The sequence below is a fragment of the Vipera ursinii genome, assembly GCF_947247035.1.
Source record: "Vipera ursinii genome assembly, chromosome: 1".
NCBI classification, from domain to species: domain Eukaryota; kingdom Metazoa; phylum Chordata; class Lepidosauria; order Squamata; family Viperidae; genus Vipera; species Vipera ursinii.
The window spans coordinates 350,601,343-350,617,314 of NC_139512.1; the positions used below are offsets into that span (position 1 = coordinate 350,601,343).

Genomic DNA, 15,972 nt, shown 5'->3' on the forward strand with positions numbered 1-15,972 from the left:
CAGGCGCTCGTGGCGCGTAAATGAGAATTTGTTTAGAAATCAGAGAAATGTGGAAGAATGCAAACAGCGGATGAAGGATTTTTTTGAGATTAATATGAATAAGGGTACCTCTATGGACATGGTTTGGGATGCTAGCAAGGCCTATATGAGAGGGGTGTTGATATATATGAATAATAGACATAGACGTGCAGTGGAAACTAGAAGGAAAGAACTGGAGAATGAAATAAAGGAAAAAGAAAAGGCTTTGATTTTGAATCCAGAGGATGTGAAGATCAAGGAGGCTATTAGACTGCTAAGAGGACAATTTGATAAATTAATGGCAGATCAAGTGGCAACCAATCTGCGGTTTGCTAGGCACAATACTTTTTGCAACGCTAATAAACCAGGCAGATGGTTAGCTTATAGACTGAGGAAAAAACAAAGGGCCTCTAATATAGATAAGATTGAGTATAAAGGAAGGGTTGTGTTTCAACAGAATCTTATTAAGGATGCTTTTGTGGATTTTTATTCGAAATTATATACTAAAGAGGAAGTTAATGTAAAAGATATTGATATATATTTGGAGAATGCTAGCATCCCGGTTCTTACGCAAGTACAAAAAGAGGGGATTAATCAACTGATTACAGAAGAAGAAATTCTTACAGCAATTAAGGAACTGAAGGTGGATAAAGCGCCAGGCACGGATGGCTTGACTGCGGCCTATTATAAAAATTTACAATCTGAGATGATAAAGCCGTTAAAGGAACTGTTTCAGACAATTCAGAGGGGGGGAAAGGTGCCACCGTCTTGGAGAACAGCTTTTATCTCTTTGATTCCGAAGGAAGACCAGGATGCTACTCAAGTTAAAAATTACAGGCCGATATCGCTTTTAAATACAGATTATAAGATATTTGCTAAGGTTTTGGCTAATAGACTGATGAGGGTTCTGCAACAGGTGATTCATGGGGATCAAACGGGGTTTATTAGTGGTAGGCAAATGAAAAATAATGTGAGACATATAGTTGATGTGTTAGAGTTTTTGGAAAGGCACAACCAGATCTCTGCAGCGCTAATCTTTTTAGATGCTGAAAAGGCCTTTGATCAATTGAATTGGCAATTTTTGTTGAAAGTTTTAGATAAAATGTATTTTGGGGAAATTTTTTTACAGCCGATTAGGGCATTATATCAAAAACAAACTGCCCGAATCATAGTTAACAATAGCCTGACAGCAGCATGTAATATTGAGAAGGGCACAAGGCAAGGGTGTCCGTTATCGCCCTTGTTATTTGTGTTAACATTAGAGATACTATTGGTTAAGATTTGGAACTCGGAAAAAATTAAGGGGATACAAGTTGGAGATCAGGACTATAGATTGAGAGCATTTGCAGATGATCTGGTTGTTACAGTCACCCAGCCAGAGAACTCTGTTGTGGACCTGATGGAGATAATAACACAATATGGGAAGGTTTCTGGATTTAAAGTAAATATACAGAAAACTAAAATTTTGGCTAGAAATATGACAGTTTCACAGAAGGCTCTCTTAGAAGGATTAACTGGATTTGAGATTGTTAAAAGGGTTAAATATCTGGGGGTGATTTTGTCGCCCTCTAATACAAAGCTATATAAAAATAATTATGAAAAACTATGGGGGAAAATTCAAAAAGAATTGGAGAGTTGGCAAAAATTGCAATTGTCTTTGTTGGGACGGATTGCAGCAGTGAAAATGAATGTCCTGCCCAAATTTTTATTTTTGTTTCAAATGATACCGATTCTTAAGAAAGATTCTAACTTGGAGGAATGGCAGCGTGGTATCAATAAATTTGTGTGGGCAGGGAAAAAGCCACGAGTTAAACTTAAGATTATGCAGGATACTCGTGAGAGAGGTGGCCTTAAATTGCCTAATTTTAAATTATATTATGAAGCTGCTGCATTAGTAGGAATAAGCGATTGGATTAATTTGACGCAATTGAGGTTATTAAATCTTGAGGGCCATGATTTGTTGTTTGGCTGGCATGCATATTTGTTGTATGATAAGAAGGTAGATACTGTGTTTAGGATGCATATTTTAAGACAGGCATTGCTGAGAGTTTGGAAGAAGTATAGACATAAGTTAAGCAGCAAGATACCATTGTGGGCAATTCCAAAACACGCAATAGAAAATATACATGCTGGTTTCAAACATGATGTGACTACGTACAAGGAAATTTTAAGCCTGGAAAGGAATGTTTGGTGTTTGAAATCATATAGCCTCTTGCGAGAAGAGAAGGTTGTTCAAACTTGGTTTCAATATATTCAATTACAGGCCAGGTGGAAAGAAGACCAGAAAAATGGATTTACAATGACTGATGAAAATTTGATAAAGCAGATTAGAAATCAGGGACCAGCACATATTAAACGGATATATCTTGCATTGATAGAGATTGACTCGGAAACAGAGCTTGTTAAGGATTGTATGATAAAATGGGCCCAAAACATCCAGGAAGTTATTACAATGGATACGTGGGAAAAGATTTGGGTGAGGAACGTAAAATTTACTCAAGCTCAAAATCTAAGAGAGAACTTTTACAAAATGTTTTATAGATGGCATCTAGATCCTAAAAAGCTTGCAAGTATGTATCCGAATTATCAGCCTAAATGTTGGAGGTGTGGTGATGAAGATGCAACATATTTTCACATATGGTGGACATGTAAGAAGGTTAAGGTTTTTTGGATAAAAGTCTGGTGGAATATGCAGAAGATTTTTAAACAGAGGATAAAGTTTTGTCCGCAACTTTTTTTGTTGGGAATAATTGCAGACGCTACAGTTGTGGACACCAAGCTGATGTTGAACTTAATTACGGCGGCAAGACTTTTGATAGGCCAACATTGGAAGAAAGAGGAATTGCCGACCATAGAAGAGTGGACTTTAAAGGTTTCCGACCTGGCAGAGATGGCGAAGATTTCGGCCTATTTGAAAGATCATTCGCAAGAACGTTATATTATGGAATGGAGAAAATGGATTGAGTTTATCCAGAACAAGTATAGGGTTAAGAAGTTTTATGTAGCATTCGAATAAGTCTTCTTTCGTTTTTCTTTTTTCTTTTTTTTATTCTAGTTTTTTATATATATTTAATATTGTTAAGGTGTGTTTTATCCTATATAAGCTAGAGAGTGATGGATTTTAGAACTTATAGTTGTTAGTATATGGTTGTTTATGATTGCCTTTTTATATATATATACCTTGTATTTAGCTCTGGGAAGTCGGGGTGGAGGGGGGGGGAGGGAGGGGGGGAGGGAGGGAGGTTGGGGGGAGGTAGGGGGGGAGCAGGGAGGGGGAAGGGGGTTTTTTTAAAGGAAAACTGTATTTTAAAACTTTTCAATAAAAAAAAAAGAATAGGGGGCAGAGGGCTACTGCAAATCCACCAAACTGTAGAAGAAGAAAAACGAAGTTTGAATGACTATGTAAATCAAAGTACAGAAAAATTGCTGCAGGCTGTGAAAACAGAGAGCATTATAAAAATAACAGAAACAAAGGCAGAATATAAGGAAAAACGGCTGGATGATAGGTTAAATAGATGGAAAACCAAAGCTTTGCATGGACAACATTTGAAAAACATTGAAGGAAAATGTGATAACAACTTGACATGGGCATGGCTTAAGATGGGAACCATCAAGAAAGAAACGGAAGGCTTAATACTGGCTGCTCAAGAACAAGCACTACAAACTAATGCCATGAAAGCGAAGATACAAAAATCTACTGACAATCCAAATTGCCGACTTTGCAGCAACAAAGTTGAAACTGTTTCACATTTAATATGTGAGTGCAGCAAAATCGCGCAAACTGATTACAAAGCTAGACATGACCGAGTTGCTAAACTAATCCACTGGGCATTGTGTAAAAAATACGACTTGCCTGTGTCCGAAAAGTCGGGGGAACATAGGGTGGAAAAAGTTGTCGCGAATGAGAGGGTGAAGATCTTGTGGGACTTCCGAATACAGACAGATCGCCATTTGGAACACAACACGCCAGATATCGCAGTTGTAGAGAACCGAAGCGTGCAGTTGATTGACATCGCTGTACCAGGAGATGCCAGAGTCAAAGAAAAAGAACTGGAAAAAATTACAAAATACCGCAATCTGGCCATCGAAACTGCGCAATTATGGATGAAACGTGTAACAGTGGTACCCATTGTCATCGGGGCACTGGGAACTATGTCCAAAAACTTTGCAAAACACATCAAGAAATTGCAGCTTCCTGCAATAACTCCAGCAAAGCTACAAAAAACTGCGCTACTCAGAACATCTTACATTTTAAGGAGATACCTGGTTGATATCTAGGATGTTGGCAGCAACCTGTGTCAGCCATTAGTGCCAGTCAATTTGAGTGTTCAGTTGACTGAGTTTCATGTTCAATGAATAAAAGTTATATAATAATAATAAAGTTGGAAGGGACCTTGGAGGTCATCTAGTCCAACCCCCTGCTCAACTCTATACCATTTCAGACAAGCGGCCATCCGTTGCTACTTGCCTTGCCTTCAGGTGCTTTGAACTATTTTCACTCCCAACCAGGCACCGTCATCTCTTACCTTCTCCTCAGAAAGAACAAAAGTCCTCCATCACTGGAGATTTTTAAGAAGAGACTTGACATTCACCTGTCTTGAGATGGTATAGCTTCTCCTACTTGAGCAGGGGGCTGGACTAGAAGACCTTGAAGGTCCCTTCCAGCTTCTATTCTATTGTATTGTATTCTATTGTATTCTATTGTATTCTATTGTATTCTATTGTATTCTATTGTATTGTATTCTATTGTATTGTATTGTATTGTATTGTATTGTATTGTATTGTATTCTATTCTATTCTATTCTATTCTATTCTATTCTATTCTATTCTATTCTATTCTATTCTATTCTATTCCTAAGCTTGTAAGCTGCCCTGAGTCTTTGGAGAAGGGCGGGATATAAATGGAATAAAAATAAAAATAAATAAAATAAAAATACTCTATTCTATTCTATTCTTTCAAAGTTACACTGAAAAAAAAGACTTAGGACCATTTTTCACTCTTATGATGGTTGCAGCATTGCCCATGGCCACGTAATGGACATTCAAACTCTTGACAACTACCATGTCCCAGAGTCATGCAACTGGCTCATATTTAAGACATTTGCAGTGTCCCAAGATCACGTGATCCCCTTTTGCAGCCTTCCAACAAGCAAAGACAATGGGGAAGTAACAACCATGTTATTAACTTAACAACAGTGATTCACTTAAATGGAGCAAAACTCACTTAACCTCCAGTCTGTGAAGATTCTCAGTCATCCCAGGTCATGGTCGTCCCAAAGGTCCCTTTCCCAAAGGCAACTGGATTTTCTTGTTTGTTGTTTTATTATTATTATTATTATTATTATTATTATTATTATTATTATTATTATTATTATTAGTTTGAAAATGTTTTGCTTGTCATCCAAGAAGCTTCTTCAGTTCCAAATTCAGTCAGAACTGAAGAAGCTTCTTGGATGAGAGACAAAACTTTTTCAAAGGAAAAGAACCAAGAAAGTCCAGTTGCCTTTTTTTGGGGGGGGGGACACACCTTTGGGACACTTAACAACCATTTTGCTTAGCAACAGAAATTTTGGGCTCCTTTGTGGGCATAAATTGAGGACTACTTATACTTTCCTGTCTTCCTTGTTGACAGTGCCTTGCCAATCTGGTCTCAAATGTACCGTACAACCGTTTAAAGCCTGGTCTGCTATCAAGAGTATGGAACCAGATAAAGCCCTACATTAAACACAAAGGTATGCAGTTATTTTATGTCATCCTGCGGGCAGCGGTTTTGTCATTGGTGTTATTTGCAGTAAAACATATTGTCCAGCTGCATGTTTTGGATGAACCAACTTTGCTTGTGGCCATTAACAGAAGCCTCAGATGGTGGGGTCCAACGTGTTTATCCCATCTCTTTTTAGAAGTTTTGGATTGGATTGGGTTTTTTGTTTGTTTTTTGCTCAGCTCACAAGTTTTTGTTCTTTTAAAAGACACAAGAAATGTGCCAGCACATAATCTATGCCCCTCTGTGTCTCTACAGAAATTGTTATCCAGTTCGTTAGAGCTGGTGTATGTGGTTGCGAGCCATCCATGTAAAGTGGTGTGGATGTGGGGAACTCCCATGTAAAAGCAATAATTAATGGCATGTGGAATTGTGAAGCTGTCCCGCAGAACAGATTTTCTGTTTGCTTCATATCTGTTACTGTTGGACATCATCTCTGATCATGGTACCAAGCAAGCTTTTTGCATTACGGTTTAAAAGAGAATAATTTGCTGTAGGAAAGGAATTGATAATGCACAGGTGTTCCTTGACTTAACAACTGGCCGCTTAAGCGGCCATTTAAATTTGCAACCTACCTGAAAAAGGAGACTTACAACATGGATGCAAAGTTCTGACAGTCGCCCCCATTCACATGACTGAACTGCGGGTGCTCATGTGTGGTTGTTTGCAGGATGCCACAGTCATGTGATCCGCCGCGCCCTAGTGAACAGTGGGTTTGCATTTACAACCACTGCATTTGTTTAACCACCACCACAAAACACGTAAAATTGGGTCAGTCGTGAGACCGACCCCTTTTAAAACCATCATGATATACAGCCGTAGTGGGTAGGTTTCATTATGTCATATGTCAAGGACTAGCTGTAACTGAGCATAACTTCCCTTTGTTGCATCCTAGTTCAGCCAGGGGTTTCATGGGAATCCTGCTATATATAGTAAAAATAGGGAAGATTTAGGCCAGCTTTAATTCCGAAGTGATAGTTCTGCATGAACCCGGAGCTAAAATTCTCTTGAGGTGGAAGGACAGATTTAGCTTTTGAGACCTTACTAAATGTTGATTATGGAACCATTAGGGGGCGTGATGGTTCAGGGGTTAAAGACACTGAGCTTGTCAGCTGCAAAGTCCGGGTTTGAGACCTGAGCGCTGCACAATGGGGTGAGCTCCTGTTCCTTCGTTCAGCTCTTGCCCACCTAGCAGTTCAAAAGCATGCAAATGTGAGTAGATAAAGAGGTACCACTTTGATGGGAAGGTAACGGCATTTTGTGTCTCTCAGCATATAGCCATGCTGGCCACATGAGTACGGAAGCATCTTCGGATAGTGCTGGCTCTCTCAGCCAAGAGATGGAGATGAGCACCGCACTCTAAAATCGGAAACAACTAGATAGGGGAAACCTTTACCTTTCATGGAACCACTGGGCACAACACACAAAAGTCAGCCGAACACCGAAATGCTGCTAATTTGAAGCTTTTTCCTTGTGCATTTCTGAACTGTGCCATTTTCCAGTCTTCCTTTTATAGTTCCCATCTTTCTTTTCCCAGCCCCATTCTGACTGCCGTGTTCCTTCTCATGTAGCTCAGGCAACGGGCTTGATATTTCCAGGCTGTTCTGTGACCTTGGGCAGCTTAACCAATCCGTAGCCATTGCTCCTCTCCTCCAGATCCCCATAATGCATTATGCTGCCATCTTTCTTTGGCTTAGAATAGCTGCTCCATGTGGGCCATCTGTGTTTTGTTTTGTTTTTTGATTCCTAGATGTTAATGTTCGAGTGTCAAGTCTGACTCTACTAGGTTCCATCGTATCGGCTCAAGCCCCTTTGCCTGAGGTGCGTCTCCTTTTGCAGCAGCCCGTCTCTTCGGGAGTGAGCGATGGCGCCCCCCTCCTGCCGTTCCGTTCCGGTGCACCTGAATGGCGCAAAGAGCCCATTCTGGCCTCAGGAGAACCATCGCTTGCCCTGGAGAAGACACCAGCTGAGCCCTGTTGGCTCCTGCGTCTCTGCATCTCTCTTGCTGTGTTGCCCCGAGAAGATTGCTATTCGGACAGTGACACCAGCTGTCTGTCAACTGTTAGTACCTATGAACCCTCTCCAGTTCGCCTGGAAGCCCTGCAGGTACATGAATAAGGAGAGAGAGCTGGTTGGTTGCAGATAGAACGGGCACGGTGGTGATGGTATTGAGTGGCGATAAAGAAACTCTGGGGCGCTAAGGAAGTTAGTGGATAGCGAAAGGAGTGGCATATAAATTTAATAAATAATAAATAAAAGTTAGCATTGCCCATTGGCGTTTATGTTGTCAAGATACTTAGTTACGCTTACTCGCCACGGCGCTTCCGGGGTGAAAGGAATAGCTGGTGACATCACCATGGTTCAGGGGATGCCCAGCTGGCAGCTCCTTCCATGTTCCTGTTAAGTTGCCCACCAAAGTGGTACCTGTCATGGTTCCGATAAATGAGACAGTTCAGACAAAATGCAGGCATCGTTTATCTAATAAGTCTTAATAACAAAACGAAACATCGGCACTCATGGAGGGATGCCAGAATCTGAAATCTCCTCCCCCCAAACCCAGTAACACACACACAGTCCCCGCCCTTATCTACACGTCATAAATCACATTATCCAATTAGTTTTACATATGAAGTTTCACTTCCCATTCTCTATGCGGCTTTTCTTATCTTCTCAAAACATCTGGCTGACGTTTCCCCCCAAAGCGAAGCAATTAAAGTAACAGGCTGTCTCTTATATTGTCAGTGCAAAAATATGTCAGTGTTTGCAGCATTGACAGTACCCATCTATCTACTTGCGGTCACCCACTTTCAAACTGGTGGGTCAGCAGGAGCTGGAGCGAGTGATGGGGGCTCGCCCTGTCGTGCAGCAGCACTCGGCTCTCGAACATGGGCTTGCTGATTGTTTACCCAGTGCCCTAACCATGTGAGCCATCGCACTCCCACTTGGTTCTATTTTGTTGACAGTTTAATTAGCTCTATAAATGTTATCTTTCAATTTCTAATGACTCGGTGGCTTTCCCAAAGTTACTAAAGGGATGCAGTAATCATTCCCAGCACAGTTACAGCTTCAGTGTCCTAACTTAATTTAGGGTGCATTAGGTACTAGAACCTCGCTCTGGGATGTAGCCTTAAATAGTGTTTCGGCTTGCAGATTAATTCATCTGAAAGCCCATAGGAAGTGACGGTACATCTGTTCGCCTTTAATATGCTGGCTAGTTTATTTCAATTTTTCAAATAATAGAGCTGACAGAAATTATAATTTGTATTTTGCTTTAATTTTTAGTTTATTCAGGTTAGATAGGTGCCCAGTTTGTGTAAACAACTCTGAGCACTATTTAAAAAATGTTAATATAAAATTCAAAATAAAAAGGAAGAATACATGATGAGAATAAAATGAAAAAAATGGCAGCCTTCTTTGATCACAGTTGTTATTGGCTATAATATTTAAATAACAGTTTAGATATGTTCACTGTCATGTGATAGGTTTTCTATTGAATATTAAAACTCCCATGTTGTTTCTTCCCCTTGTGGCTTCAATCTACTATATAGGTTTTAGCGCTGCTTGTCAAGGGTTATTTTATCCTTGCTCAAAGCTGTTTACTAGAACTTGGTGAAGTGGCTTGTAAATGCATGGAGGAAACAGATCCATCTCTTCAACTGCATGGGGCAAAAGTAAGTACTAATATCTATTTAATGCAGATGTGTTCATTCTGCAGGCCACAGGCCACATGTGGCCCTGGACAACTAATAATGTGGCCCCAAAAGATCATAAAAATATTTTAAAAATAAACATATGCATTAAATATGCTTATACATTAACTATACTATATTTACTTACTATTTATTATCTATTTATATACAGGGTATTAACTAACTTATATATTCTATATGCGGCCGAAGACAATTTCTCTTCATTCAGTGCGGCCTAGGGAAGCCAAAAAGTTGGACAATCACGATTTAAAGCTTTGGAGAAAATAACTGTTTTTGTCTTATATGGATTTATTTTATGGAGAATGGTATTTAGCTTATAGGAATATTGATTCCTTGTTGATAAAAAATGTTTCTTACAGGAAATCCTTAAAGAAACGTAACTTTACATGATATTTTTTTTAAAAAAAACAATCTAGTTGTGCCATTGCATTAAAGAATGGCTTGATTCAAAAATCACTTATTTTGTGGATTCAGAGGCTCCATTTGGTGATTTAAATTACTAAACTATACTTAGATGCTGGAATTAAATGTTGTTCATACAAAAAAAAATTGTGAGACTACCTCAAAGAAATCAACAGGGTTTCGTTTCGTTTGTTTTTCCTTGATTTATTCTGAAAAGGAAAACCTATCAGTAATGAGATTCGTGTTAAGCTATAGCTACTACATAAATCACACTTGAATAACCTAATCCAGACTAAACCATATTGTGATTTATTGCAATATTAGTTGTGGTCCAGTACAGGTAGTCCTTGAGTTATGACCATAATTGGGAGACGAATTTCTGTTTGCTAAGCAATGCGTCCATTAAGGGAGTCATGCCTGATTTTATGAACTTTTTTGCCACAGTTGTTAAGCAAATCACTGCAGTTGTTAAAATCACTGCAGTTGTTAAGTGAATCAATACACTTGTTAAGTGACTCTGGCTCATCCCGTTGACTTTGCTTGTCGGAAGCCAGCTGAGGGAGGTGGCAAATGGCAATCACACAACCCCAGGATGATGCAGCTGTGATAAATACTGGCTGGTTGCCAAACCCAAATTTTGATCTCAAGTGACTGTGGGGATGCCGCAACCGCCATAAGTGCGAAGATTGACCGTAATTCGCTTTTTTTAATGCCTACGTAACTCTGAACAGATTCTAGACAAATGATGTAAATTGAGGACTCTCTGTATAACTATCTCCCTATGGCAGGGCTCTTCAAACATGGCCCTTTTATGACTTGTGGACTTCAACTCCCAGAAGTCCTCGGCCAACATGCCTGGCTGAGGAATTCTGGGAGTTGAAGTTCACAAGTCATAAAAGGGCCAGGTTTGAAGACCCCTGCCCTTTGCAAATCTATAATATTCCTTTCTAATATCCCTTTCTTTTTCTTGCTTCTGGAAGCTTCTGGATGAACTTGGAGTGGGTATAATCCAACAGTACAAGCCAGACCTAGTTGCAGATCAGCGGGTACCCATTGACTTGGTGTGTATTGTCCTACTGTGATATTGTATTTTCTGTCCCGTTTTGTTTTTCTTTATTATTTATTTATCGCATGGCACATTCGCATCACATTTCAATTAAAAAGGCACAAGAAATAAAAATACGAAATACAAAATATAAGCTCTAAAACATTACAAACATATGTGTAGATTACAGATACAATTTTTTTTGCTTCATTTGCCACAGCCAGGAAATCAGCTTTGTTTTTCTTGGCATTTGAAAAATTTTCCCACCATCTCCAGTTGAAAAAGCTTTTTAAGTTAGCTGAATTAACACACAGTAGTGAAGAGGTCCCTATCAACCACAATGAAGGGGTAAAAATTCTGCAGGAAAGATAAATAGGGTAAACCTGTGCCCCAGTTCCTCACTGGTTAGAATTGACTTGTTAGTCAGGGCAGCTGGAATGGAAAATAATTCAAAGGAAGGGAGTCAAAAGAGTAACAATCCTGCTTTTCTCCCAGCGATTGAGTAATCTGAAATCTGTAGGAATCAAGTCTTGCCTTTGAAAAACAACTGAAGCCATTTTCTGGAGGAAGAGGAAGAGAAGAGCGGCCACTTCCTCTCTTAGCCCAACCCACCTCACAACGTTGTTGTAGGGAAAATAGGAGGAGGAAGGAGTGTGATATATTTGTTGTCTTGAGTTATTTCTAAAAACAATAAAGGTAGGATTAAAAATAAAATCTAATAAAATAAATGAATGATGGCAAGAGATGTGTGTTTGCAAACAGTAAGCCTTGCCTTAACTTCATTCATCAAACACATTCTCTCTGTGAATGATCCTCTGCAAGGATTCTCTTTTCAACCGCCTAGGTCGTGACATTCTGGACAAAGATGCTAAATGGACCAGTACCAGCTGCCCTCCAAAACTATGAGCACCCCACTCTCCAGACCAGCACCTGTGATGCCCTCTCCTCTATTTTGCCAGATGCCTTCAGCCGTCTCCCCGTAAGTGCATGGCTAGAAGAGCGCAGTGGTTAGAATGCAGTACTGCAGGCTAACACTGCTCACTCCAGCAGTTCGATCCTGAGCAGCTCAAGGTTGACTCAACCTTCCATCCTTCCGAGGTCGGTAAAATGAGGACCCAGATTGCTGGGGGGGCCCCCATATGCCGACTCTGTAAAACCGCATAGAGAGGGCTCTGAAGCGTTATTTAAGTCTTAGTGCCATTGCTATTGCTAGGACCTGTGTTTGTACTTGTTTTGCTAAGTGCAAGTTTTTAAAAAATCGTAAGTAAATGTGGCTTGGTTTTGCTGGCAGACAAAGGTGCTTGCTGAGACTGCGAAGCTGGCAAAATGCCATACGGTCATTTCATGTTGTGAACCAGTGCCTCTGTCGAGAACTACACTGCTTCTGGCTTCCCCTCCTATTCCCCTGTAAGTGTAAGCAAAGAGCAGGCAGAGGTGGGGTGGGGGGGGGGGCGTAGTTTAGCAGGTCATAAGCTTAGAATCGTTACATTCCCACGAATGGTCTGAGTCTACCCTCTTAAATTCCGTTGACCCTTATCGGGTGCCAATCTCCCATCGAACCTAACTTGACTAGATTCTGGTGTCTAGGCTTGAGCAGCAAATCATCTTAGCTGCAACTTGATGGTACAGTCCTGCTTCTTTGCACCTGACAGTAAGTCATTCTAAAAAGGTACATTGTACCGGTGTCCCAAAGGTGCTTTTTTTCAGGAGGCCACTGGACTTTCTTGTTTTTCTTTGAAGACGTTTCGCTTCTCATCCTAGAAGCTTCTTCTGCTCTGACTGGATGGTGGGGAAGGGAAGGATTTAATAATAGTAGTAATAATAAAGTTGGAAGGGACCTTGGAGGTCATCTAGTCCAACCTCCTGCTCAGGCAGGAAACCCTATATACCATTTCAGACAATTGGGCTGTCCAATCTCTTCTTAAAAACTTCCACTGTTGGAGCATTCACAGCTTCTGGAGGCAGGTTGTTCCACAAGTTAATTGTTCTCACTGTCAGGAAGTTTCTCCTTAGTTCTAGGTTGCTTCTCTCCTTGATTATATTCCTTGCAGACAGCTGGGTCATTTGCACCCTTTTAGAATGTCTGCAAGGAGTATAAATCCTCCCATTCCCCACCATCCAGTCAGAGCTGAAGAAGCTTCTTGGATGAGAAGGGAAACGCCTTCAGAGAAAAACAAGAAAGTCCAGTTTATTTATTTATTCATTCATTCATTCATTCATTCATTCATTCATTCATTTATTTATTTATTTATTTATTTATTTATTTATTTATTTATTTATTTATTTATTTGATTTATATACCGCCCTTCTCCTCTTTTCCTCTTGGAAAAGCATCTTTAGGACAACCCTGACCCGGATGATTGAGAATCTCCACAGACATTGTGCCCGTGCTTTGCCACCCTTCGGGGCAGTTTCCACATTGGGCATTTTAATTTACTCCCGAGGTGAAGCGCGTCAGCAGATTGAGTTTAAGTTTTGCGGCGCTCAAAAAGATTTAAGGTGCTGGTACTTACCTTTAAAGCCCTACATGGCTTAGGCCCGGGATACTTGCAGCACCGTCTGCTACCGGGGACGACTTCCCATCGCCCAGTGCGCTCACACAGAGAGGGCCTCCTCAGGGTGCCGTCGGCCAGACAATGTCGGCTGGCGACCCCCAGGGGGAGGGCCTTCTCTGTGGGAGCGCCAGCCCTTTGGAACCAACTCCCCCGGGAGCTCCGGATGGCCCCGGACCTCCGGTCCTTTCGCTGCGACCTCAAAACTTTTCTATTCCATCAGGCTGACCTGGATTGATGATGGGTTTTTAAATATGTTTTAATTTTTAACTGTAGTTAATTTATTTTGGGGCTATTTAATTCTTTTTTTTAATTTTTGTATTGTTGTTTTTTATTGTTGTTAGCCGCCCTGAGTCCTTCGGGAGATAGGGCGGCATATAAGTCCCAAAAATAAATAAATAAATAAATAAATAAATAAATAAATAAATAAATAAATAAATAAAAGGGCCGTCTTCTTTTCTGTTGTCGATGCAGGACGACAAGCAGATCCTCTGCATCACGATCCTCCTTGGGCTCAGCCACAGCGAGAATCCTCTGGTGAAAGCCGCAGCTTCACGGGCGCTCGGGGTTTACGTTGTCTTCCCATGCCTCCGTCAGGTAAAGACCGCCAACTGTTTCGGGTTTTGCTTTATCTGGCTCCGAAACGAAACTTCCTCAGCCGGCACCGCCTGAGCAGCGTCGTACCTGGAGACGGAGGAATCCTGTTTTGTACCGCTGGGGAAAACCTTTCAGTGTTTTGTCAAAGAGTAGTTGACAAGATTTGCTCACAGGTCGGAGTGAGGCTTCCCGCCGTTTTTCCCCCCCCTCTGCACAAAAGCCCCTCAACTCTCCCAGATACTAACCACCATGTAGAAAATCTTTGCCACCTTGTTTATGATTTGTGATAATGAAATAATAGCTATAATGACTTTAGAGCCCCCCGAATCCAGATACCGTATTTATCGGCGTATAACACGCACCGGTGTATAACACGCACCTCATTTTAAAAAGGAAATTTCAGGAAAAAAACTTAAATTTCAAATAAATAACTATGGGTCATTAACATTATATCGGCGTATAACACGCACACATCATTTGCCCCCTATTTTCAGGAAGAAAAAGTGTGTGTTATACGCCGATAAATACGGTATCTCTTCCTTAAAAATTAGAAAAAAACATAAAACTAAGCCAGAAAAAAACCCTGTTTTTGTCTGGAAAAGATCATCATCGTCATCATCATCATGTTTAGCCATTGTCTGTCCACTTCAGGATAAAAGCCTCTTCTGCATGTTTCCAACGGTCCTGAGTTTTCTTTTGCCAATTGGGCCCACAATACTTGTTGATATCGTCGATCCGTCTTGTTTTAGGTCTCTTTCCGTGGCTGCTTTTTAATCAAGCGGGATCCGTTCTGTGAGTGCCATCAGTTCTTCTTGCTGTGTAACCAGCCCATTTCCATTCCATTTTTCGCTTGTTCTCTAATCCATGGGCAGGTCTTTCTATCTGGTCTGGTGATGCCGAGCGTGTGTCTTTCCATGGCTCTTTGTGCCGCTTGTGGCTTTTGTGGAAAAGATAATCGATAGTGAAGAAAAAAAGAAAAAACCGCAAGGCTTCAGCATTTACCTTAGCAACGGGTCTGAGAGAATCGGCTAGGTCTTCAAAGACTTCTGAAATATCATTAGGATGGGAGTCCTACGATGTGTCCTGTCCAAAAGCAGGAAAAAAAAACCCCAGGCATTTAAATCTTTGTTTGCAAGTGAGCTCTCTTGCCTCAGCAGATGGCGGCATCTAGCCAGCCTTGGTTGATCTCAAAAGTAATTGGCAAGCGCTACTAAGGAATCCCAGGACGGTGGGCCAGATAGGGGAGTTGAAACATGAGCAGAAAGCAGTGACAAACCACTTTTGAATAAACGGCAGAGATGCATATCCACAGTCACCTTGATTTTCACACTGTAAGCAAGAATCACCCTTGAGTTGGGCAGCCTTATAAAGCAGGATCCAGTCTGGGTCGGTCACTGGGACCAGAGGTTTAGTCTTCTGAGCTTTCGAATTGGTGCTGGAGCCCCTCCTGAGGTTCGGAACGTCTTTCTCGGCAGAATGCGTGCTTTGGGCTATTCTGTGCGTAGTATTTATGTGGTGCCTGGTTGTGTGTGGCTTTTTAGTTGTCGGTTGGGGTGTTGATGGCTGGCTACTAAGTCATTGGCTCAACAACCCAATCAACAACTAAAAAGCTACACACAACCAGGCACCATATAAATACTACGCATAGAACAGTCCAAAGGACACACACTGCTAGACAGAAGTTCTCTGAAGGTGGGCTCCAGCACAAGTCCAAAAGTTTGGAAGACTAAACCTCTGGTCCTGGTGACCGACCTAGATTGGATCCTGCAACATTATTCTGGGACACGTATATTTGCCTTCATATGAATGAGTGAGTGAGTGAGTGAGTGAGTGAGTATATTGTCCATCTGTCCATCTGTCTGTCTCTTGTGGGGGGAAATGCAAGAT

The 15,972-nt window shown here is 41.0% G+C and overlaps 1 protein-coding gene across 1 annotated transcript in view; it reads left to right on the forward strand.

The window, feature by feature from the left end:
• The window catches only part of HEATR6 (HEAT repeat containing 6), a 44,596-nt gene that overhangs the window by 17,929 nt on the left and 10,695 nt on the right, over positions 1-15,972 (forward strand). Inside the window, exons 11-16 of the mRNA XM_083348687.1 lie at positions 5,651-5,750; positions 7,530-7,885; positions 9,328-9,450; positions 10,872-10,952; positions 11,781-11,915; positions 13,963-14,085. Of these exons, the coding sequence (XP_083204813.1) occupies positions 5,651-5,750; positions 7,530-7,885; positions 9,328-9,450; positions 10,872-10,952; positions 11,781-11,915; positions 13,963-14,085 (918 nt within the window). The remainder of the gene's footprint in view (positions 1-5,650; positions 5,751-7,529; positions 7,886-9,327; positions 9,451-10,871; positions 10,953-11,780; positions 11,916-13,962; positions 14,086-15,972) is intronic.